The following is a 23,578-nucleotide window of genomic DNA, read 5'->3' as shown; positions in this document are numbered from 1 at the left end:
CAGTGATGTATCTGTGGTCTGTAGTATCAGTGATGTATCTGTGGCCTGTAGTATCAGTGATGTATCTGTGGCCTGTAGTATCAGTGATGTATCTGTGGCCTGTAGTATCAGTGATGTATCTGTGGCCTGTACTATCAGTGATGTATCTGTGGCCTGTAGTATCAGTGATGTATCTGTGGCCTGTAGTATCAGTGATGTATCTGTGGCCTGTAGTATCAGTGATGTATCTGTGGCCTGTAGTATCAGTGATGTATCTGTGGCCTGTAGTATCAGTGATGTATCTGTGGCCTGTAGTATCAGTGATGTATCTGTGGCCTGTAGTATCAGTGATGTATCTGTGGCCTGTAGTATCAGTGATGTATCTGTGGCCTGTAAAAAAGAAGAAAAGTAAGACAGCAATCAAAAAATCTGCACATGAGTTCAGATAGTTGGGTGCTCGCAGCCAAAGATTCTGGTACCTGAACCTGTAGTCTGAGACATCGATGGAGGAAGCCACAGCACGCCGAGAAGTCCAAAGTATAAAGGCTTTATTTACATAGAAGGCATAGAATTCGCAACGTTTCGATTCACAATGAATCTTTCTCAAGCATGCTTGAGAAAGATTAATTGTGAATCGAAACGTTGCGAATTCTATGCCTTCTATGTAAATAAAGCCTTTATACTTTGGACTTCTCGGCGTGCTGTGGCTTCCTCCATCGATGTATCTGTGGCCTGTAGTATCAGTGATGTATCTGTGGCCTGTAGTATCAGTGATGTATCTGTGGCCTATAGTATCAGTGATGTATCTGTGGTCTGTAGTATCAGTGATGTATCTGTGGCCTGTAGTATCAGTGATGTATCTGTGGCCTGTACTATCAGTGATGTATCTGTGGCCTGTAGTATCAGTGATGTATCTGTGGCCTGTAGTATCAGTGATGTATCTGTGGCCTGTAGTATCAGTGATGTATCTGTGGCCTGTACTATCAGTGATGTATCTGTGGCCTGTACTATCAGTGATGTATCTGTGGCCTGTAGTATCAGTGATGTATCTGTGGCCTGTAGTATCAGTGATGTATCTGTGGCCTGTAGTATCAGTGATGTATCTGTGGCCTGTACTATCAGTGATGTATCTGTGGCTTGTAGTATCAGTGATGTATCTGTGGCCTGTACTATCAGTGATGTATCTGTGGCCTATAGTATCAGTGATGTATCTGTGGCCTGTACTATCAGTGATGTATCTGTGGCTTGTAGTATCAGTGATGTATCTGTGGCCTGTACTATCAGTGATGTATCTGTGGCCTGTAGTATCAGTGATGTATCTATGGCCTGTAGTATCAGTGATGTATCTGTGGCCTGTAGTATCAATGATGTATCTGTTGCCTATAGTATCAGTGATATATCTGTGGCCTGTAGTATCAGTGATGTATCTGTGGCCTGTAGTATCAGTGATGTATCTGTGGCCTGTAGTATCAGTGATGTATCTGTGGCCTAAAGTATCAGTGATGTATCTATGGCCTATAATATCAGTGATGTATCTGTGGCCTGTAGTATCAGTGATGTATCTGTTGCCTATAGTATCAGTGATGTATCTGTGGCCTGTAGTATCAGTGATGTATCTGTTGCCTATAGTATCAGTGATGTATCTGTTGCCTGTAGTATCAGTGATGTATCTGTGGCCTGTAGTATCAGTGATGTATCTGTGGCCTGTAGTATCAGTGATGTATCTGTGGTCTGTAGTATCAGTGATGTATCTGTGGCCTGTAGTATCAGTGATGTATCTGTGGCCTGTACTATCAGTGATGTATCTGTGGTCTGTAGTATCAGTGATGTATCTGTGGCCTGTAGTATCAGTGATGTATCTGTGGCCTGTACTATCAGTGATGTATCTGTGGCCTGTAGTATCAGTGATGTATCTGTGGCCTGTAGTATCAGTGATGTATCTGTGGCCTGTAGTATCAGTGATGTATCTGTGGCCTGTAGTATCAGTGATGTATCTGTGGCCTGTAGTATCAGTGATGTATCTGTGGTCTGTAGTATCAGTGATGTATCTGTGGCCTGTAGTATCAGTGATGTATCTGTGGCCTGTAGTATCAGTGATGTATCTGTGGCCTGTACTATCAGTGATGTATCTGTGGCCTGTAGTATCAGTGATGTATCTGTGGCCTGTAGTATCAGTGATGTATCTGTGGTCTGTAGTATCAGTGATGTATCTATGGCCTGTAGTATCAGTGATGTATCTGTGGCCTGTAGTATCAATGATGTATCTGTTGCCTATAGTATCAGTGATATATCTGTGGCCTGTAGTATCAGTGATGTATCTGTGGCCTGTAGTATCAGTGATGTATCTGTGGCCTGTAGTATCAGTGATGTATCTGTGGCCTAAAGTATCAGTGATGTATCTATGGCCTATAATATCAGTGATGTATCTGTGGCCTGTAGTATCAGTGATGTATCTGTTGCCTATAGTATCAGTGATGTATCTGTGGCCTGTAGTATCAGTGATGTATCTGTTGCCTATAGTATCAGTGATGTATCTGTTGCCTGTAGTATCAGTGATGTATCTGTGGCCTGTAGTATCAGTGATGTATCTGTGGCCTGTAGTATCAGTGATGTATCTGTGGCCTGTAGTATCAGTGATGTATCTGTGGTCTGTAGTATCAGTGATGTATCTGTGGCCTGTAGTATCAGTGATGTATCTGTGGCCTGTACTATCAGTGATGTATCTGTGGTCTGTAGTATCAGTGATGTATCTGTGGCCTGTAGTATCAGTGATGTATCTGTGGCCTGTACTATCAGTGATGTATCTGTGGCCTGTAGTATCAGTGATGTATCTGTGGCCTGTAGTATCAGTGATGTATCTGTGGCCTGTAGTATCAGTGATGTATCTGTGGCCTGTAGTATCAGTGATGTATCTGTGGCCTGTAGTATCAGTGATGTATCTGTGGTCTGTAGTATCAGTGATGTATCTGTGGCCTGTAGTATCAGTGATGTATCTGTGGCCTGTAGTATCAGTGATGTATCTGTGGCCTGTACTATCAGTGATGTATCTGTGGCCTGTAGTATCAGTGATGTATCTGTGGCCTATAGTATCAGTGATGTATCACGTAATGTCCTGGCAGATTACACACTGAGCCCTTCTTTCTCTTGCAGGCTTGGCGTCTGCTTGGGGTTACGCAGGTAAGTTCCGCTCCTCTCCCCCCATACTACGTGACGTCTGTAGACAGTGACAGCTTGCTGGATCTTCGTAGGTTGTGGAAAGCCGGTGACATCAGATCGCATCGTTGGTGGACAGGATGCCTTCTATGGCGAGTGGCCTTGGCAGATAAGCCTGAGAAAAAATGGCTACCACATCTGTGGAGGAGTCCTGATAGACAGCCAATGGGTGCTGAGCGCAGCCCACTGCTTCATCCGGTAAGAGGTGGCATCACCGTGTCTTGAGACCCCCAGGATCCACACTGTCCACACTCACTCTACTGTCCTCCTCTTCCCTCACCAGACCCTTCACACCTTCAGATTACTTGGTGAACCTGGGAGCCTACCAGCTGTCTGTGCCCACGGGCATCATGTCTGCAGTGAGCACCATATACATCCACCCAATCTACCAGCGTCCAGGCTCCAGCGGGGACATCGCTCTCATCAAGCTCCAGAATCCAGTGCAGTACTCAGATTATGTCATGCCCATCTGCGTCCCCACCCAAGATGTCGAGTTCCCCAGTGACCTGAACTGCTTTGTGACGGGATGGGGATCCATCAAATCTGGAGGTAATGGCAAATAATCGTAGGAACAAGTCTGAAAGTGTTAATGGGGCGATGCAATCTCATCTGTGGGAATAGTTATGGGACCTCATATAAACCACGATCCAGAGAAGGGTTGGGTGTCTCCTGGGGAAGCTGGACGTGAATGAGTACGACCTATAACACACTGACCCAAGTCCATAAAGCAGTCTAAGGCTTTATCCCAGATTAGACGTAGCATGGAAAGTGCTCCTCAGTGAGAAGGACCATCATGGGGAAGGAGAAGAAGGATATGAAGAGGATAACCTGCAACATGAAAAGAGACATGGATGCTAACAGAAGCTTGAAGACCATAAAATGTTCTTGAGAAGAATGAGGCGAATAGGAGACGATCGCTGCAGACGTTCAGCACATTTCTATGCTTCCTTTTTCTGCCCCTAAATTGTTCTGGCATTCTGCTTGGCCCAGCATCATCTGACTTGTGTTATCTTAGTTCCTGCAGAATATAGAGATGGAGGGGGGGTGGTGGGGGGGGGGGGGGTTGTAACAATGTGGGTACCACCAGTGTTGAGATCGTCTTTGGTTGCACCAGATTTATCAATGTGATGATAGATTCTGGTGCAGTGTAAGGTCCCCTGCACACAAGTAATGAGGCCATGAGCTAGTGGGGTGTTCTCCATGAAGACAGGTAGGTCCTACTCCTGCTCACTATTATATTTTTGCTGTAGTTTTCAGTTGTCCTCAGCAGATGAGCGGAGCATCTGGGGCGACACACAGGGCGCAAATAAAGGTCTAGGAGACCACAATGGGGCACACCCTCTTTAATTTTTGGCGCATAGACTATTTTCCACCTGTCCACGCCTCTTTTTTAAGAGACTATGCCCCCTTAGTCAAAAAAGTGTCAAAACATGTCCAAAAACCTTAATAAATGAGGCGCAAGGCATTTTAGGCAGTTTTTCTTTTGGACCCTTTTTTCTCCGTAAACTTCTTCTGGAACACAACATCTACTGGATCTCGTGCAGCTTCTACCTCTACTTCTTGAGGGTCAGATGGGTTGAGCCATCACAGGGGGGACCGCCAGAGGGCAGCGACAACAAGGGATCTAACCAAAATCATTTGTGTTTCTCCAGTGAGTCTCCCATCACCTCAGACGCTACAAAAGGTCCAGCTCCCCATCATAGATCGAGGGGCGTGTGATTCTTTGTACCACACCAATAACCCCACAGCAGCTGCTAACGCCACCCTAATCCAGTGGGACATGATCTGTGCAGGATTCAAGGATGGCCAGAAGGACGCCTGCCAGGTAACTGAACACAAGATGACATGTAGACAGGGACACTGCACATCTGTGTGCTCTCAGGCTGCAGACAATGCTTTAGAATTTAAAGGACAACTGCTACCAGGATGAAGGGTTGTAAACCCAGCATTTACATGCTGGCATACACCCCCTTTGGCAGGAACTGATTTTTTTTAGCTTTTCATGCCCTTGTTTTAAACCAAAAAGGCTTTAAAACTATGTAAATAAGCCCCTAGGGCACTTCTCTGTACTGTCTCCCCACCTCTTCCTGCTTGTTTATCCTGTTACACAGGGACACTTCTCTGTACTGTCTCTCCCTCTCACTGCTCTTCTATCCTGCTACACGGGACACTTCTCAGTACTGTCTCCCCACCTCTCCCTGCTCTTCTATCCTGCTATACGGGGACACTTCTCTGTACTGTCTCTCTCCCTCTCACTGCTCTTCTATCCTGCTACACGGGGCACTGCTCTGTACTGTCTGTCCCCTTCTCCCTGCACTTCTATCCTGTTACACGGGAACACTTCCCTGTACTGTTTGCAGCTCCCACACACTTCTCTTCTATCCTGTTACACAGGGACACTTCTCTGTACTGTCTCCCCACATCTCCTTGCTCTTCTATCCTGCTACACGGGGACACTTCTCTGTAATGTCTCCCTACATCTCCCTGCTCTTCTATCCTGCTACACGGGGAAACTTCTCTGTACTGTCTCTCTCCCTCTCCCTACTCTTCTATCCTGCTACAAGAGGGTGCTTCTTTGTACTGTCTCTCCCCCTCTCACTACTCTTCTATCCTGTTACACGGGGAAACTTCTCTGTCCGGTCTCCCCACATCTTTCCTGCTCTTCTATCCTGCTACATGGGGACACTTTTCTATACCATCTCTCCCCCTCTCCCTGATCTTCTATCCTTCTACACAGGGACACTTCTCTGTACTGTCTCTCCCACATCTCCCTGCTCTTCTATCCTGTTATACAGGGACACTTCTCTGCACTGTCTCTCCCCCTGCTTCTTCCCTTCTATCCTGCTACATGGGGACACTTTTCTGTACTGTCTGCAGCTCCCACACACTTCTCTTCTATCCTGCCACACAGGGACACTTCTCTGTACTGTCTCCCTACATCTCACTGCTCTTCTATCCTGCTACATGGGGACACTTCTCTGTACAGTCTCTCCCCCTTTCGCTGCTCTTCTATCCTGCTACAGGGGGACACTTCTCTGTACTGTCTCTCCCCCTCTCCCTACTCTTCTATCCTGCTACACAGGGACACTTCTTTGTACTGTCTCTCCCCCTCCTTCTGCTCTTCTATCCTGCTACATGGGGACACTTCTCTGTACTGTCTTTCCCCCTACTTCTGCTCTTCTATACTGCTACATGGGGACACTACTCTGTACTGTCTGCAGCTCCCACACACTTCTCTTCTATCCTGCCACACAGGGACACTTCTCTGTACTGTCTCCCCACCTCCCCCTGCTCTTCTATCCTGCTACACATGAACACTTCTCTGTAGTCTCTCCCCCTTTCCCTGCTCTTCTATCCTGTTACACGGGGACACTTCTCTGTACTGTCTCACCCCCTCTCCCTACTCTTCTATCCTGCTACACAGGGACAATTCTTTGTAATGTCTCTCCCCTCCTTCTGCTCTTCTATCCTGCTACACGGGGACACTTCTCTGTACAGTCTTTCCCCCTCTCCCTGCTCTTCTATCCTTCTACACAGGGACACTTCTTTGTACTGTCTCTCCCCCTCTCCCTACTCTTCTATCCTGCTACACGAGGGCGCTTCTTTGTACTGACTCTCCCCCTCTCACTACTCTTCTATCCTGTTACACGGGGAAACATCACTGTCCGGTCTCCCCACATCTCCCTGCTCTTCTATCCTGCTACACAGGGAGACTTTTCTGTACCATCTCTCCCCCTCTCCCTGATCTTCTATCCTTCTACATGGGGACACTTCTCTGTACTGTCTCTCCCACATCTCCCTGCTCTTATATCCTGTTATACAGGGACACTTCTCTGCACTGTCTCTCCCCCTCCTTCTTCCCTTCTATCCTGCTACATGGGGACACTTTTCTGTACTCTCTGCAGCTCCCACACACTTCTATTCTATCCTGCCATACAAGGACACTTCTCTGTATTGTCTCCCCACCTATCCCTGCTCTTCTATCCTGCTACACAGGTACACTTCTCTGTACTGTTTCCCCACATCTCCCTTCTCTTCTATCCTGATACACAGGGCACTTCTCTGTACTGTCTCTCCCGACCTCCCTGCACTTCTATCCTGTTACACGGGAGCACTTCCCTGTACTGTTTGCAGCTCCCAAACACTTCTCTTCTATCCTGTTACACAGGTACACTTCTCTGTACTGTCTCCCCACATCTCCCTGCTCTTCTATCCTGCTACACGAGGGTGCTTCTTTGTACTGTCTCTCCCCCTCTCACTACTCTTCTCTCCTGCTACCCGGAAACACTTCTCTGTCCTGTCTCTCTCCCTCTCACTGCTCTTCTATCCTGCTACACGGGGCACTGCTCTGTACTGTCTGTCCCCTTCTCCCTGCACTTCTATCCTGTTACATGGGAACACTTCCCTGTACTGTTTGCAGCTCCCACACACTTCTCTTCTATCCTGTTACACGGGGACACTTCTCTGTACTCTCCCTGCTCTTTTATCCTGCTACACAGGGACACTTCTCTGTACTGTCTCTCCCCCTCTCCCTGCTCTTTTATCCTGCTACACAGGGACACTTCTCTGTACTGTCTCGCCACCTCTCCCTGCTCTTCTCTCCTGCTACACGGGAGCACTTCTCTGTCCTGTCTCTCTCCCTCTCACTGCTCTTCTATCCTGTTAAACAGGGCACTGCTCTGTACTGTCTGTCCCCTTCTCCCTGCACTTCTATCCTGTTACACGGGAACACTTCTCTGTACTGTTTGTAGCTCCCACACACTTCTCTTCTATCTTTTTACACAGGGACACTTCTCTGTACTGTCTCTCCCCCTCTCCCTGCTCTTCTATCCTGTTACACAGGGACTCTTCTCTGTACTGTCTCCCAACATCTCCTTGCTCTTCTATCCTTCTACACAGAAACACTTCTCTGTACTGTCTCTCTCCCTCTCAATGCTCTTATATCCTGCTACACAGGGACACTTCTCTGTACTGTTTCCCCACCTCTCACTGCTCTTCTCTACTGCTACACGGGAACACTTCTCTGTACTGTCTCTCTCCCTCTCACTGCTCTTCTATCCTGTTACACGGGAACACTTCTCTGTACTGTCTCCCTACATCTCCCTGCTCTTCTATCCTGCTACATGGGGAAACTTCTCTGTACTGTCTCTCTCCCTCTCCCTACTCTTCTATCCTGCTACACGAGGACACTTCTTTGTACTGTCTCTCCGCCTCTCCCTACTATTCTATCCTGCTACATGAGGGCGCTTCTTTGTACTGTCTCTCCCCCTCTCACTACTCTTCTATCCTGTTACACGGGGAAACTTCTCTGTCCGGTCTCCCCACATCTCCCTGCTCTTCTAACCTGCTTACATGGGGATACTTTTCTGTACCATCTCTACCCCTCTCCCTGATCTTCTATCCTTCTACAGGGGGACACTTCTCTGTACTGTCTCTCCCACATCTCCCTGCTTTTCTATCCTGTTATACAGGGACACTTCTCTGTACTTTCTCCCTTTCCTTCTGCTCTTCTATCCTGCTACATGTGGACACTTCTCTGTACTGTCTGCAGCTCCCACACACTTCTCTTCTATCCTGCCACACAGGGACACTTCTCTGTACTGTCTCCCCACACCTCCCTGCTCTTATATCCTGCTACATGGGGACACTTCTCTGTACTGTCTCTCCACCTCCCCCTGCTCTTCTATCCTGCTACACATGAACACTTCTCTGTACAGTCTCTCCCCCTTTCCCTGCTCTTCTATCCTGTTACACAGGGACACTTCTCTGTACTGTCTCTCCCCCTCTCCCTACTCTTCTATCCTGCTACACAGGGACACTTCTTTGTACTGTCTCTCCCCCTCCTTCTGCTCTTCTATCCTTCTACATGGGGACACTTCTCTGTACTGTCTCTCCCACTCTTCCTGCTCTTCTATCCTGTTACACAGGTACACTTCTCTGTACTGTCTCCCCACATCTCCCTGCTCTTCTATCCTGTTACATGGGGACACTTCTCTGTATTATCTGCAGCTCCCTCATACTTCTCTTCTATCCTGCTACATGGGGACACTTCACTGTACTATCTCCCCATCGCTCCCTGCTCTTCTATCTTGCTACACAGGGCACTTCTCTGTACTGTCTCCCCCACTCTCCCTGCACTTCTATCCTGTTATACGGGAACACTTCCCTGTACTGTTTGCAGCTCCCACACACTTCTCTTCTATCCTGCTACATGGGGACATTTCTCTGTACTGTCTCCCCACATCTCCCTGCTCTTCTATCCTGCTACATGGGGACACTTCTCTGTACTGTCTCCCCACCTCCCGCTGCTCTTCTATCCTGCTACACATGAACACTTCTCTGTACAGTCTCTCCCCCTTTCCCTGCTCTTCTATCCTGTTACACGAGGACACTTCTCTGTACTGTCTCTCCCCCGCTCCCTACTCTTCTATCCTGCTACACAGGGACACTACTTTGTACTGTCTCTCCCCCTCTCCATACTCTTCTATCCTGTTACATGGGGACACTTCTCTGTACTGTCTCCCCACATCTCCCTGCTCTTCTATCCTGTTACACGGGGACACTTCTCTGTACTGTCTCTCCCCCTCTCCTTACTCTACTATCCTGCTACACGAGGACACTTCTTTCTACTGTCTCTCCCCCTCTCCATACTCTTCTATCCTGTTACATGGGGACACTTCTCTGTCTGGTCTTCCCACATCTCCCTGATCTTCTATCCTGTTACACAGGGACATTTCTCTGTACTGTCTACCCCCCTTCCTGCTCTTCTATCCTGCTACACAGAACACTTCTCTGTACTGTCTCTCCCCCTTCCTGCTCTTCTATCCTGCTACATGGGGACACTTCTCTGTACTGTCTCCTCACCTATCCCTGCTCTTCTATCCTGCTACACAGGGCACTTCTCTGTACTGTCTCTCCCACTCTTCCTGCTCTTCTATCCTGTTACACATGGACACTTCTCTGTACTGTCTCCCCACATCTCCCTGCTCTTCTATCCTGTTACATGGGGACACTTCTCTGTACTATCTGCAGCTCCCCCACACTTCTCTTCTATCCTGCTACATGAGGACACTTCTCTGTACTGTCTCCCCACCTCTCCCTGCTCTTCTATCTTGCTACACAGGGCACTTTTCTGTACTGTCTCTCCCACTCTCCGTGCTCTTCTATCCTGTTACACAGAGACACTTCTCTGTACTGTCTCCCCACATCTCCCTGCTCTACTATCCTGTTACATAGGGCACTTTTCTGTACCGCCTGCTGCTCCCACACACTTCTCTTCTATCCTGCTACATGGGGACACTTCTTTGTACTATCTCACCACCTCTCCCTGCTCTTCTATCCTGCTACATGGGGACACTTCTCTGTACTGTCTCTCCTCCTCTCCCTGCTCTTCTATCCTGTTACACGGGAACACTTCTCTGTACTGTCTCCCCACCTCTCCCTGCTCTTCTATCCTGCTACACAGGGACCATTCTCTGTACTGTCTCTCCTCCTCTTCTATCCTGTTACACAGGAACACTTCTCAGTACTGTCTCACCCCCTCTCCCTGCTCTTCTATCCTGCTACACAGGGACACTTCTCTGTACTGTCTCTCCCCTCTCCTTTCTCTTCTATCCTGCTACACGGGGACACTTCTCTGTACTTTCTCTCCCCCTCTCCCTGCTCTTCTATCCCGCTCTGAGCTGCTGCTTTTGCAGATTATTTGCAAATACAAGCTCAGGAATATAAACAGAAGCTGCATGTAGTGTAACCACTGGCTAAATTCTGCTGCAGTACTATACAGGGGATACACTGCTCTGCTGCTGTACTATACAGGGGTTACGCTGCTCTGCTACTGTACTATACAGGGGATACACTGCTCTGCTACTGTACTATACAGGGGATACACTGCTCTGATGCTGTACTATACAGGGGATACACTGCTTTGCTGCTGTACTATACAGGGGATATGCTGCTCTGCTACTGTACTATACAGGGGATACACCGCTCTGCTGCTCTACTATACAGGGGATACACTGCTCTGCTGCTGTACTATACAGGGGATACGCTGCTCTGCTGCTGTACTATACAGGGGATACAGTGTTCTGCTGCTGTACTATACAGGGGATACACTGCTCTGCTGCTGTACTATACAGGGGATACACTGCTCTGCTGCTGTACTATACAGGGGATACACTGCTCTGCTGCTGTACTATACAGGAGATACACTGCTCTGCTGCTGTACTATACAGGGGATACACTGCTCTGCTGCTGTACTATACAGGAGATACACTGCTCTGCTACTGTACTATACAGGGGATACACTGCTCTGATGCTGTACTATACAGGGGATACACTGCTCTGCTACTGTACTATACAGGGGATACACTGCTCTGCTACTGTACTATACAGGGGATACACCGCTCTGCTGCTCTACTATACAGGGGATACACTGCTCTGCTGCTGTACTATACAGGGGATACGCTGCTCTGCTGCTGTACTATACAGGGGATACAGTGTTCTGCTGCTGTACTATACATGGGATTCTGTTCCATATGCAATTAAGTAGTCATCTCTGAAAACAAGCAATTTGTGAGGTTGATATTGTAAAACAAATGCGTTTTTCAAGTGGATGTTCTGCGTGTGTTCTGCATGACCAGGCCTCTGAAACACAACACGCGTCTCAGTACTGTCTCACCCCCTCTCCCTGCTCTTCTATCCTGCTACACAGGGACACTTCTCTGTACTGTCTCACCCCCTCTCCCTGCTCTTCTATCCTGCTACACAGGGACACTTCTCTGTACTGTCTCTCCCCTCTCCTTTCTCTTCTATCCTGCTACACGGGGACACTTCTCTGTACTTTCTCTCCCCCTCTCCCTGCTCTTCTATCCCGCTCTGAGCTGCTGCTTTTGCAGATTATTTGCAAATACAAGCTCAGGAATATAAACAGAAGCTGCATGTAGTGTAACCACTGGCTAAATTCTGCTGCAGTACTATACAGGGGATACACTGCTCTGCTGCTGTACTATACAGGGGTTACGCTGCTCTGCTACTGTACTATACAGGGGATACACTGCTCTGCTACTGTACTATACAGGGGATACACTGCTCTGATGCTGTACTATACAGGGGATACACTGCTTTGCTGCTGTACTATACAGGGGATATGCTGCTCTGCTACTGTACTATACAGGGGATACACCGCTCTGCTGCTCTACTATACAGGGGATACACTGCTCTGCTGCTGTACTATACAGGGGATACGCTGCTCTGCTGCTGTACTATACAGGGGATACAGTGTTCTGCTGCTGTACTATACATGGGATTCTGTTCCATATGCAATTAAGTAGTCATCTCTGAAAACAAGCAATTTGTGAGGTTGATATTGTAAAACAAATGCGTTTTTCAAGTGGATGTTCTGCGTGTGTTCTGCATGACCAGGCCTCTGAAACACAACACGCGTCTCAGTACTGTCTCACCCCCTCTCCCTGCTCTTCTATCCTGCTACACAGGGACACTTCTCTGTACTGTCTCACCCCCTCTCCCTGCTCTTCTATCCTGCTACACAGGGACACTTCTCTGTACTGTCTCTCCCCTCTCCTTTCTCTTCTATCCTGCTACACGGGGACACTTCTCTGTACTTTCTCTCCCCCTCTCCCTGCTCTTCTATCCCGCTCTGAGCTGCTGCTTTTGCAGATTATTTGCAAATACAAGCTCAGGAATATAAACAGAAGCTGCATGTAGTGTAACCACTGGCTAAATTCTGCTGCAGTACTATACAGGGGATACACTGCTCTGCTGCTGTACTATACAGGGGTTACGCTGCTCTGCTACTGTACTATACAGGGGATACACTGCTCTGCTACTGTACTATACAGGGGATACACTGCTCTGATGCTGTACTATACAGGGGATACACTGCTTTGCTGCTGTACTATACAGGGGATATGCTGCTCTGCTACTGTACTATACAGGGGATACACCGCTCTGCTGCTCTACTATACAGGGGATACACTGCTCTGCTGCTGTACTATACAGGGGATACGCTGCTCTGCTGCTGTACTATACAGGGGATACAGTGTTCTGCTGCTGTACTATACATGGGATTCTGTTCCATATGCAATTAAGTAGTCATCTCTGAAAACAAGCAATTTGTGAGGTTGATATTGTAAAACAAATGCGTTTTTCAAGTGGATGTTCTGCGTGTGTTCTGCATGACCAGGCCTCTGAAACACAACACGCGTCTCAGTACTGTCTCACCCCCTCTCCCTGCTCTTCTATCCTGCTACACAGGGACACTTCTCTGTACTGTCTCACCCCCTCTCCCTGCTCTTCTATCCTGCTACACAGGGACACTTCTCTGTACTGTCTCTCCCCTCTCCTTTCTCTTCTATCCTGCTACACGGGGACACTTCTCTGTACTTTCTCTCCCCCTCTCCCTGCTCTTCTATCCTGCTACACGGGGACACTTCTCTGTACTTTCTCTCCCCCTCTCGCTGCTCTTCTATCCCGCTCTGAGCTGCTGCTTTTGCAGATTATTTGCAAATACAAGCTCAGGAATATAAACAGAAGCTGCATGTAGTGTAACCACTGGCTAAATTCTGCTGCAGTACTATACAGGGGATACACTGCTCTGCTGCTGTACTATACAGGGGTTACGCTGCTCTGCTACTGTACTATACAGGGGATACACTGCTCTGCTACTGTACTATACAGGGGATACACTGCTCTGCTGCTGTACTATACAGGGGATACACTGCTCTGCTGCTGTACTATACAGGGGTTACGCTGCTCTGCTACTGTACTATACAGGGGATACACTGCTCTGCTGCTGTACTATACAGGGGATACACCGCTCTGCTGCTGTACTATACAGGAGATACACTGCTCTGCTGCTGTACTATACAGGGGATACACTGCTCTACTGCTGTACTATACAGGGGATACACTGCTCTGCTGCTGTACTATACAGGGGATACACCGCTCTGCTGCTGTACTATACAGGGGTTACACTGCTCTGCTGCTGTACTATACAGGGGATACACTGCTTTGCTGCTGTACTATACAGGGGTTACACTGCTCTGCTGCTGTACTATACAGGGGATACACTGCTCTGATGCTGTACTATACAGGAGATACACTGCTCTGCTGCTGTACTATACAGGTGATACACCGCTCTGCTGCTGTACTATACAGGGGATACACTGCTCTGCTGCTGTACTATACAGGGGATACACTGCTCTGCTGCTGTACTATACAGGGGATACACTGCTCTGCTGCTGTACTATACAGGAGATACACTGCTCTGCTGCTGTACTATACAGGGGATACACTGCTCTGATGCTGTACTATACAGGGGATACACTGCTTTGCTGCTGTACTATACAGGGGATATGCTGCTCTGCTACTGTACTATACAGGGGATACACCGCTCTGCTGCTCTACTATACAGGGGATACACTGCTCTTCTGCTGTACTATACAGGGGATACACCGCTCTGCTGCTCTACTATACAGGGGATACACTGCTCTGCTGCTGTACTATACATGGGATTCTGTTCCATATGCAATTAAGTAGTCATCTCTGAAAACAAGCAATTTGTGAGGTTGATATTGTAAAACAAATGTGTTTTTCAAGTGGATGTTCTGCGTGTGTTCTGCATGACCAGGCCTCTGAAACACAACACGCGTCACACACAGACGCAGGGCATTACCGTCCCCGCGTCGGTGCAGTCAATGGCTGCGCTTATTTCAACGCCAGGCCGTGCCGTTGCACAGCTTCCCGCCCCTCTTGATGTATGCCGCTGCGAATATGGTAAATGATAAATGCCCCCATGGAGCTCATGTTGTGCTTCCGAGGCCTCGTAAGACATGTGGAGCTCATGTTGTGTTTCTGGGCCTGGTCAGACACATGGAGCTCATGTTGTGTTTCCGGGGCCTGGTCAGACATGTGCAGCTCATGTTGTGTTTCTGGGGTCTGGTCAGACACGTGGAGCTCATGTTGTGTTTCCAGGGCCTGGTCAGACACGTGGAGCTCATGTTGTGTTTCCGGGGCCTGGTCAGACACATGGAGCTCATGTTGTGTTTCCGGGGCCTGGTCAGACACGTGGAGCTCATGTTGTGTTTCCGGGGCCTGGTCAGACACATGGAGCTCATGTTGTGTTTCCGGAGCCTGGTCAGACACGTGGAGCTCATGTTGTGTTTCCGGGCCTGGTCAGACACATGGAGCTCATGTTGTGTTTCCGGAGCCTGGTCAGACACGTGGAGCTCATGTTGTGTTTCCGGGCCTGGTCAGACACATGGAGCTCATGTTGTGTTTCCAGGGCCTGGTCAGACATGTGCTGCTCATGTTGTGTTTCTGGGGCCTGGTCAGACAGGTGGAGCTCATGTTGTGTTTCTGGGGCCTGGTCAGACACTAGAGCTCATGTTGTGTTTATAGGGCCTGGTCAGACACGTGGAGCTCATGTTGTGTTTCCGGGCCTGGTCAGACACATGGAGCTCATGTTGTGTTTCCGGGGCATGGTCAGACACGTGAAGCTCATGTTGTGTTTCTGGGGTCTGGTCAGACACATGGAGCTCATGTCGTGTTTCCGGGGCCTGGTCAGACATGTGCAGCTCATGTTATGTTTCTGGGGCCTGGTGAGACATGTGGAGCTCATGTTGTGTTTCTGGGGTCTGGTCAGACACGTGGAGCTCATGTTGTGTTTCTGGGGCCTGGTCAGACATGTGGAGCTCATGTTGTGTTTCTGGGGCCTGGTCAGACACGTGGAGCTCATGTTGTGTTTCTGGGGTCTGGTCAGACACGTGGAGCTCATGTTGTGTTTCTGGGGCCTGGTCAGACATGTGGAGCTCATGTTGTGTTTCTGGGGCCTGGTCAGACATGTGGAGCTCATGTTGTGATTCTGGGGCCTGGTCAGACAAGTGGAGCTCATGTTGTGTTTCTGGGGTCTGGTCAGACACATGGAGCTCATGTCGTGTTTCCGGGGCCTGGTCAGACATGTGCAGCTCATGTTATGTTTCTGGGGCCTGGTGAGACATGTGGAGCTCATGTTGTGTTTCTGGGGTCTGGTCAGACACGTGGAGCTCATGTTGTGTTTCTGGGGCCTGGTCAGACATGTGGAGCTCATGTTGTGTTTCTGGGGCCTGGTCAGACACGTGGAGCTCATGTTGTGTTTCTGGGGTCTGGTCAGACACGTGGAGCTCATGTTGTGTTTCTGGGGCCTGGTCAGACATGTGGAGCTCATGTTGTGTTTCTGGGGCCTGGTCAGACATGTGGAGCTCATGTTGTGTTTCTGGGGCCTGGTCAGACACGTGGAGCTCATGTTGTGTTTCCGGGCCTGGTCAGACATGTGGAGTTCATGTTGTGTTTATGGGGCCTGGTCAGACACGTGGAGCTCATGTTGTGTTTCCGGGGCCTGGTCAGACATGTGCAGCTCATGTTGTGTTTCTGGGGCCTGGTCAGACATGTGGAGCTCATGTTTTGTTTCTGGGGTATGGTCAGACACGTGGATCTCATGTTGTGTTTCCGGGGCCTGGTCAGACACGTGGAGCACATGTTGTGTTTCTGGGGCCTGGTCAGACACATGGAGCTCATGTTGTGTTTCCGGGGCCTGGTCAGACATGTGCAGCTCATGTTGTGTTTCTGGGGCCTGGTCAGACATGTGGAGCTCATGTTGTGTTTCTGGGGTCTGGTCAGACACGTGGAGCTCATGTTGTGTTTCCGGGGCCTGGTCAGACACATGGAGCTCATGTTGTGTTTCCGGAGCCAGGTCAGACACGTGGAGCTCATGTTGTGTTTTCGGGCCTGGTCAGACACATGGAGCTCATGTTGTGTTTCCGGAGCCTGGTCAGACACGTGGAGCTCATGTTGTGTTTCCAGGGCCTGGTCAGACATGTGCTGCTCATGTTGTGTTTCTGGGGCCTGGTCAGACAGGTGGAGCTCATGTTGTGTTTCTGGGGCCTGGTCAGACACGTGGAGCTCATGTTGTGTTTATGGGGCCTGGTCAGACACGTGGAGCTCATGTTGTGTTTCCGGGCCTGGTCAGACACATGGAGCTCATGTTGTGTTTCCAGGGCCTGGTCAGACATGTGCTGCTCATGTTGTGTTTCTGGGGCCTGGTCAGACAGGTGGAGCTCATGTTGTGTTTCTGGGGCCTGGTCAGACACGTGGAGCTCATGTTGTGTTTATGGGGCCTGGTCAGACACGTGGAGCTCATGTTGTGTTTCCGGGCCTGGTCAGACACATGGAGCTCATGTTGTGTTTCCGGGGCCTGGTCAGACACGTGAAGCTCATGTTGTGTTTCTGGGGTCTGGTCAGACACATGGAGCTCATGTCGTGTTTCCGGGGCCTGGTCAGACATGTGCAGCTCATGTTATGTTTCTGGGGCCTGGTGAGACATGTGGAGCTCATGTTGTGTTTCTGGGGTCTGGTCAGACACGTGGAGCTCATGTTGTGTTTCTGGGGCCTGGTCAGACATGTGGAGCTCATGTTGTGTTTCTGGGGCCTGGTCAGACACGTGGAGCTCATGTTGTGTTTCTGGGGTCTGGTCAGACACGTGGAGCTCATGTTGTGTTTCTGGGGCCTGGTCAGACATGTGGAGCTCATGTTGTGTTTCTGGGGCCTGGTCAGACATGTGGAGCTCTTGTTGTGTTTCTGGGGTCGGGTCAGACACGTGGAGCTCATGTTGTGTTTCTGGGGCCTGGTCAGACATGTGGAGCTCATGTTGTGTTTCTGGGGCCTGGTCAGACAAGTGGAGCTCATGTTGTGTTTCTGGGGCCTTGTCAGACACGTGGAGCTCATGTTGTGTTTCCGGGCCTGGTCAGACATGTGGAGTTCATGTTGTGTTTATGGGGCCTGGTCAGACACGTGGAGCTCATGTTGTGTTTCCGGGGCCTGGTCAGACATGTGCAGCTCATGTTGTGTTTCTGGGGCCTGGTCAGACATGTGGAGCTCATGTTGTGTTTCTGGGGTATGGTCAGACACGTGGATCTCATGTTGTGTTTCCGGGGCCTGGTCAGACACGTGGAGCACATGTTGTGTTTCTGGGGCCTGGTCAGACACATGGAGCTCATGTTGTGTTTCCGGGGCCTGGTCAGACATGTGCAGCTCATGTTGTGTTTCTGGGGCCTGGTCAGACATGTGGAGCTCATGTTGTGTTTCTGGGGTCTGGTCAGACACGTGGAGCTCATGTTGTGTTTCTGGGGCCTGGTCAGACATGTGGAGCTCATGTTGTGTTTCTGGGGCCTGGTCAGACACATGGAGCTCATGTTGTGTTTCCGGGGCCTGGTCAGACACATGGAGCTCATGTTGTGTTTCTGGGGCCTGGTCAGACATGTGGAGCTCATGTTGTGTTTCCGGGGCCTGGTCAGACACGTGGAGCTCATGTTCTGTTTCTGGGGCCTGGTCAGACATGTGGAGCGCATGTTGTGTTTCCGGGGCCTGGTCAGACATGTGGAGCTCATTTTGTGTTTCCGGGGCCTGGTCAGACACGTGGAGCGCATGTTGTGTTTCCGGGCCTGGTCAGACACGTGGAGCTCATGTTGTGTTTCCGGGGCCTGGTCAGAGACGTGGAGCTCATGTTGTATTTCCGGGCCTGGTCAGACACGTGGAGCTCATGTTGTGTTTCCGGGTCTTGTCAGACACGTGGAGCTAATGTTGTGTTTCCTGGGCCTGGTCAGACATGTGGAGCTCATGTTGTGTTTCCCGGGCCTGGTCAAATATGTAGGACTCATGGTGTGTTTCCCGGATCTGGTCAGACACTTTGAGCTCATGTTGTGTTTCCCGGGCCTGGTCAGACACATGGAGCTCATATTGTGTTTCCCGGGCCTGGTCAGACACATGGAACTCATATTGTGTTTCCCGGGCCTGGTCAGACACATGGAACTCATATTGTGTTTCCCGGGCCTGGTCAGACACATGGAGCTCATGTTGTGTTTCTGGGGCCTGGTCAGACATGTGGAGCTCATGTTGTGTTTCCAGGGCCTGGTCAGACACATGGAACTCATAGTGTGCTTCCAGGGCCTGGTCAGACACTTGTAGCTCATGTTGTGTGTCCGGGACATGGTCAGACATGTGGAGCTCATGGTGTGTTTCCGAGGCTTGGTCAGACACATGGAGCTCAAGTTCTGTTTCCAGGGACTGGTCAGACACGTGGAGCTCATGGTGTGTTTCCAGGGCCTGGTCAGATACGTGGAGCTCATGTTGTGTTTCCAGGTACTGGTCAGACACGTGGAGCTCATGTTCTGTTTCCAGGGACTGGTCAGACACATGGAGCTCATGTTGTGTTTCCGGGGCATGGTCAGACACGTGGAGTTCATGTTCTGTTTCCAGGGACTGGTCAGACACGTGAAGCTCATGTTGTGTTTCCGGGGCCTGGTCAGACATGTGGAGCTCATGTTGTGTTTCCGGGGCATGGTCAGACACGTGGAGCTCATGGTGTGTTTCCAGGGCCTGGTCAGACACATGGAGCTCATGTTGTGTTTCCAGGGACTGGTCAGACATGTGGAGCTCATGTTGTGTTTCCGGGGCATGGTCAGACACGTGGAGCTCATGTTGTGTTTCCGGGGCATGGTCAGACACGTGGAGCTCATGGTGTGTTTCCAGGGCCTGGTAAGACACATGGAGCTCATGTTGTGTTTCCGGGCCTGGTCAGACACGTGGAGCTCATGTTGTATTTCCGGGCCTGGTCAGACACGTGGAGCTCATGTTGTGTTTCCGGGTCTTGTCAGACACGTGGAGCTAATGTTGTGTTTCCTGGGCCTGGTCAGACATGTGGAGCTCATGTTGTGTTTCTGGGGCCTGGTCAAATATGTAGGACTCATGGTGTGTTTCCCGGATCTGGTCAGACACTTTGAGCTCATGTTGTGTTTCCCGGGCCTGGTCAGACACATGGAGCTCATATTGTGTTTCCCGGGCCTGGTCAGACACATGGAACTCATATTGTGTTTCCCGGGCCTGTTCAGACACATGGAACTCATATTGTGTTTCCCGGGCCTGGTCAGACACATGGAGCTCATGTTGTGTTTCTGGGGCCTGGTCAGACATGTGGAGCTCATGTTGTGTTTCCAGGGCCTGGTCAGACACTTGGAGCTCATGTTGTGTGTCCGGGACATGGTCAGACATGTGGAGCTCATGGTGTGTTTCCGAGGCTTGGTCAGACACATGGAGCTCAAGTTCTGTTTCCAGGGACTGGTCAGACACGTGGAGCTCATGGTGTGTTTCCAGGGCCTGGTCAGATACGTGGAGCTCATGTTGTGTTTCCAGGTACTGGTCAGACACGTGGAGCTCATGTTCTGTTTCCAGGGACTGGTCAGACACATGGAGCTCATGTTGTGTTTCCGGGGCATGGTCAGACACGTGGAGTTCATGTTCTGTTTCCAGGGACTGGTCAGACACGTGAAGCTCATGTTGTGTTTCCGGGGCCTGGTCAGACATGTGGAGCTCATGTTGTGTTTCCGGGGCATGGTCAGACACGTGGAGCTCATGGTGTGTTTCCAGGGCCTGGTCATACATGTGGAGCTCATTTTGTGTTTCCGGGGCCTGGTCAGACATGTGGAGCTCATTTTGTGTTTCCGGGGCCTGGTCAGACATGTGGAGCTTATGTTGTGTTTCCGGGGCCTGGTCAGACATGTGGAGCGCATGTTGTGTTTCCGGGGCCTGGTCAGACATGTGGAGCGCATGTTGTGCTTCCGGGGCCTGGTCAGACACGTGGAGCTCATGTTGTGTTTCCGGGGCCTGGTCAGACATGTGGAGCTCATTTTGTGTTTCCGGGGCCTGGTCAGACATGTGGAGCTTATGTTGTGTTTCCGGGGCCTGGTCAGACATGTGGAGCGCATGTTGTGTTTCCGGGGCCTGGTCAGACATGTGGAGCGCATGTTGTGCTTCCGGGGCCTGGTCAGACACGTGGAGCTCATGTTGTGTTTCCGGGGCATGGTCAGACACGTGGAGCTCATGGTGTGTTTCCAGGGCCTGGTCAGACACATGGAGCTCATGTTGTGTTTCCATGGACTGGTCAGACACGCAAAGTTCATGTTCTGTTTCCAGGGACTGGTCAGACACGCGAAGCTCATGTTGTGTTTCCAGGGCATGGTCAGACACGTGGAGCTCATGTTGTGTTTCTGGGGCCTGGTCAGACACGTGTAGCGCAGATTGTATCTTGCTTTAGGGACTGGTGACACAGCCTGCAAATGTCACAAGTTTTGTCTTCTGTACATTTTGTGAAAAATGCCACACCAGGGAGATCCCCGGGGCCGACTTGTGTGTTCTCAGCGCTGGAGATAATGGATGATAGCAATCACCTTGTTAACCCACTAGACGTGCATGCTAAGCATTCTAGCAATCACCTTGTCATTCCACTAGACATGCACACTCAGCTCTCTAGCAGTCAACCCATGAACCCTATTCATACAGCCCCTGCACCTTAGAGCATGAAAGGGTTAATTATTTCTCTGTTAAATTTTTTAATGTTATTATTTTAAGTACTTTCCTTACATTATTGTGCACAATAGCCCTGTTTATTTTACAGCCGATTTTGGGTGTTAAAATCTGGGTCTCTTTGTCTTCAATGGGTTTTGTGTTCACAAAACAAAATTTGTTGTTAAATTCAGACAAATCCATCAAAACCTCGGGCTCAGTAGTTTGTGTATTCTCGACGTGCCTGAATGACCTCCCTACAACACCTTGGCATGCTCCTGATAAGGCTCAGTATTCTGAGTGGTCTCAAAGTGCCTGTAGGACCCCCCTACTGTGCCTCAGCATGCTAATGATGAGATTTATTATTGTGTAGGGCAGCGATGGCGAACCTTTTAGAGATCGAGTGCCCAAAATGAGACCCAAAAAAACACTAGCTTTTCCCAAAGTGCCAACACAGCAATTTAGGCTGTAACAAACTTATTGCTACCAGAATCTTTGAGCTCCAATCCGACCCTGCCACACCTTTTCACTCTTCGGACAGGACCAAGCAGCACATGATGGGTCACTTTTAAATAGCAGGGCACTACTTGGACTGCCTGAGACTGCAGGAAGATGCCATGTCTGGTAAACTCTGTGCAGCCCGTGTGCCCACAGAGAGGCCTCCGAGTGCAATCTCTGGCACCAGTGCCTACACCACTGGTGTAGGGTCTCCACGTGCCTGTATGACCTCCCTACAACACCTCGGCATGCTCCTGATGAAGCTCAGTATTGTGTGTGGCCTCCACATGCCTGTATGACCTTCATACAATGCCTCGGCATGCTCCTGATGAGGTTCAGTATTGTGTGGCCTTCACCTGCCTGTATAACTACCCTCCAACGCCTCAGCATGCTCCTGATGAGGCTTAGTGTTGTGCATGGCCTCCATGTGCCTGTATGACCTCCTTACACCGCCTCAGCATGCTCCTGATGAGGCTTAGTGTTGTGCATGGCCTCCATGTGCCTGTATGACCTCCTTACAATGCCGCAGCATGCTTCCTTAAACAGTCAGGTGTACCCCACAGGTAACTAAAATGGGCATGGTTTCCTTCTCCCACTCCGGAAAACTCATATTTTCCTAGTATTAGACAGTAGAAGCATGTAGGAAGGTCCTGGAAGCCTCACAGCCATGTCTCTCTTATCTCCAACAGGGTGACTCCGGTGGTCCACTGGCTTGTCGATGGGATGGCTCTTGGCTCCTGGCTGGGCTGGTCAGCTGGGGTTTTGGCTGTGCAATTCCTAACCGTCCAGGTGTCTACACCAGGGTCACTGCATATTCCAACTGGATTCAGCAATACGTGCCCCAGTTCCAGCTGACCCCTGCTGTCATCACAGTCTCAGATCCCACCAATGGCTCGGTAGGGCCATCCTCATATCTTACCCTTCTCTTCTTCCTCATATCCCTGCTCATGCACAAGCTCTGGTAGACCACAAGACGAGGAGCAGATCTCTTCTGACGCCGAAGATACGTTTGACATGAGTGTAAATTGTTCTGGATTATGAGCCATTTGTGGACAATGCGCCCAAGTGATGCCATCTCTGTGAGGTCCCCATGTGGAGACCTCGATGCTGCTCCGCTGTAACCGCATGACATTTTCTCTTAATAAATGGTGTATGGAGAGAATCATTGTCCACGTGGTCCAAACCCGCAGTCAGTTTGGTTTATATACTGTGCCCACACACATATTGTTACCTAACACCCATAACCTTGTCCCCTATAACCAATGATAATAAAACAGACACCATATTTAACGTTTAAATTGTGATATGATGACTGAGTGTCGGCCGCAGATTAGAAATAATTACCTGGAACCTTCTTCTCATAGGGGCTCAATTACTAAGGGTCACACATCGCACTTTCGTAGGACTATTCGTCTTTTTCTGGATTCGTGCATTTTTCACAGGTGTATAACAGGTGTCTGCGCTAGGATTATCTTACACGCGACCACTTTTTGGCGCC

At 49.7% G+C, this 23,578-nt stretch overlaps 1 protein-coding gene across 1 annotated transcript in view; it reads left to right on the top strand.

Moving 5' to 3' along the window:
- LOC140076241 (serine protease 27-like) overlaps window positions 1–23,353 on the top strand; it is a 61,899-nt gene extending 38,546 nt beyond the window's left edge. Inside the window, exons 2-6 of the mRNA XM_072122762.1 lie at window positions 3,130–3,156; window positions 3,228–3,390; window positions 3,476–3,741; window positions 4,845–5,017; window positions 22,770–23,353. Coding sequence (XP_071978863.1) covers window positions 3,130–3,156; window positions 3,228–3,390; window positions 3,476–3,741; window positions 4,845–5,017; window positions 22,770–23,045 — 905 coding nt within the window. The 3' untranslated portion in view covers window positions 23,046–23,353. The remainder of the gene's footprint in view (window positions 1–3,129; window positions 3,157–3,227; window positions 3,391–3,475; window positions 3,742–4,844; window positions 5,018–22,769) is intronic.
- Window positions 23,354–23,578: the final 225 nt, after the last annotated feature.

Source organism: Engystomops pustulosus, chromosome 8 (genome assembly GCF_040894005.1).
Source record: "Engystomops pustulosus chromosome 8, aEngPut4.maternal, whole genome shotgun sequence".
Classification (NCBI taxonomy): Eukaryota; Metazoa; Chordata; class Amphibia; order Anura; family Leptodactylidae; genus Engystomops; species Engystomops pustulosus.
The sequence above is the reverse complement of the archived record's forward strand: the minus strand, read 5'-3'. Positions and strand labels throughout refer to the sequence as shown.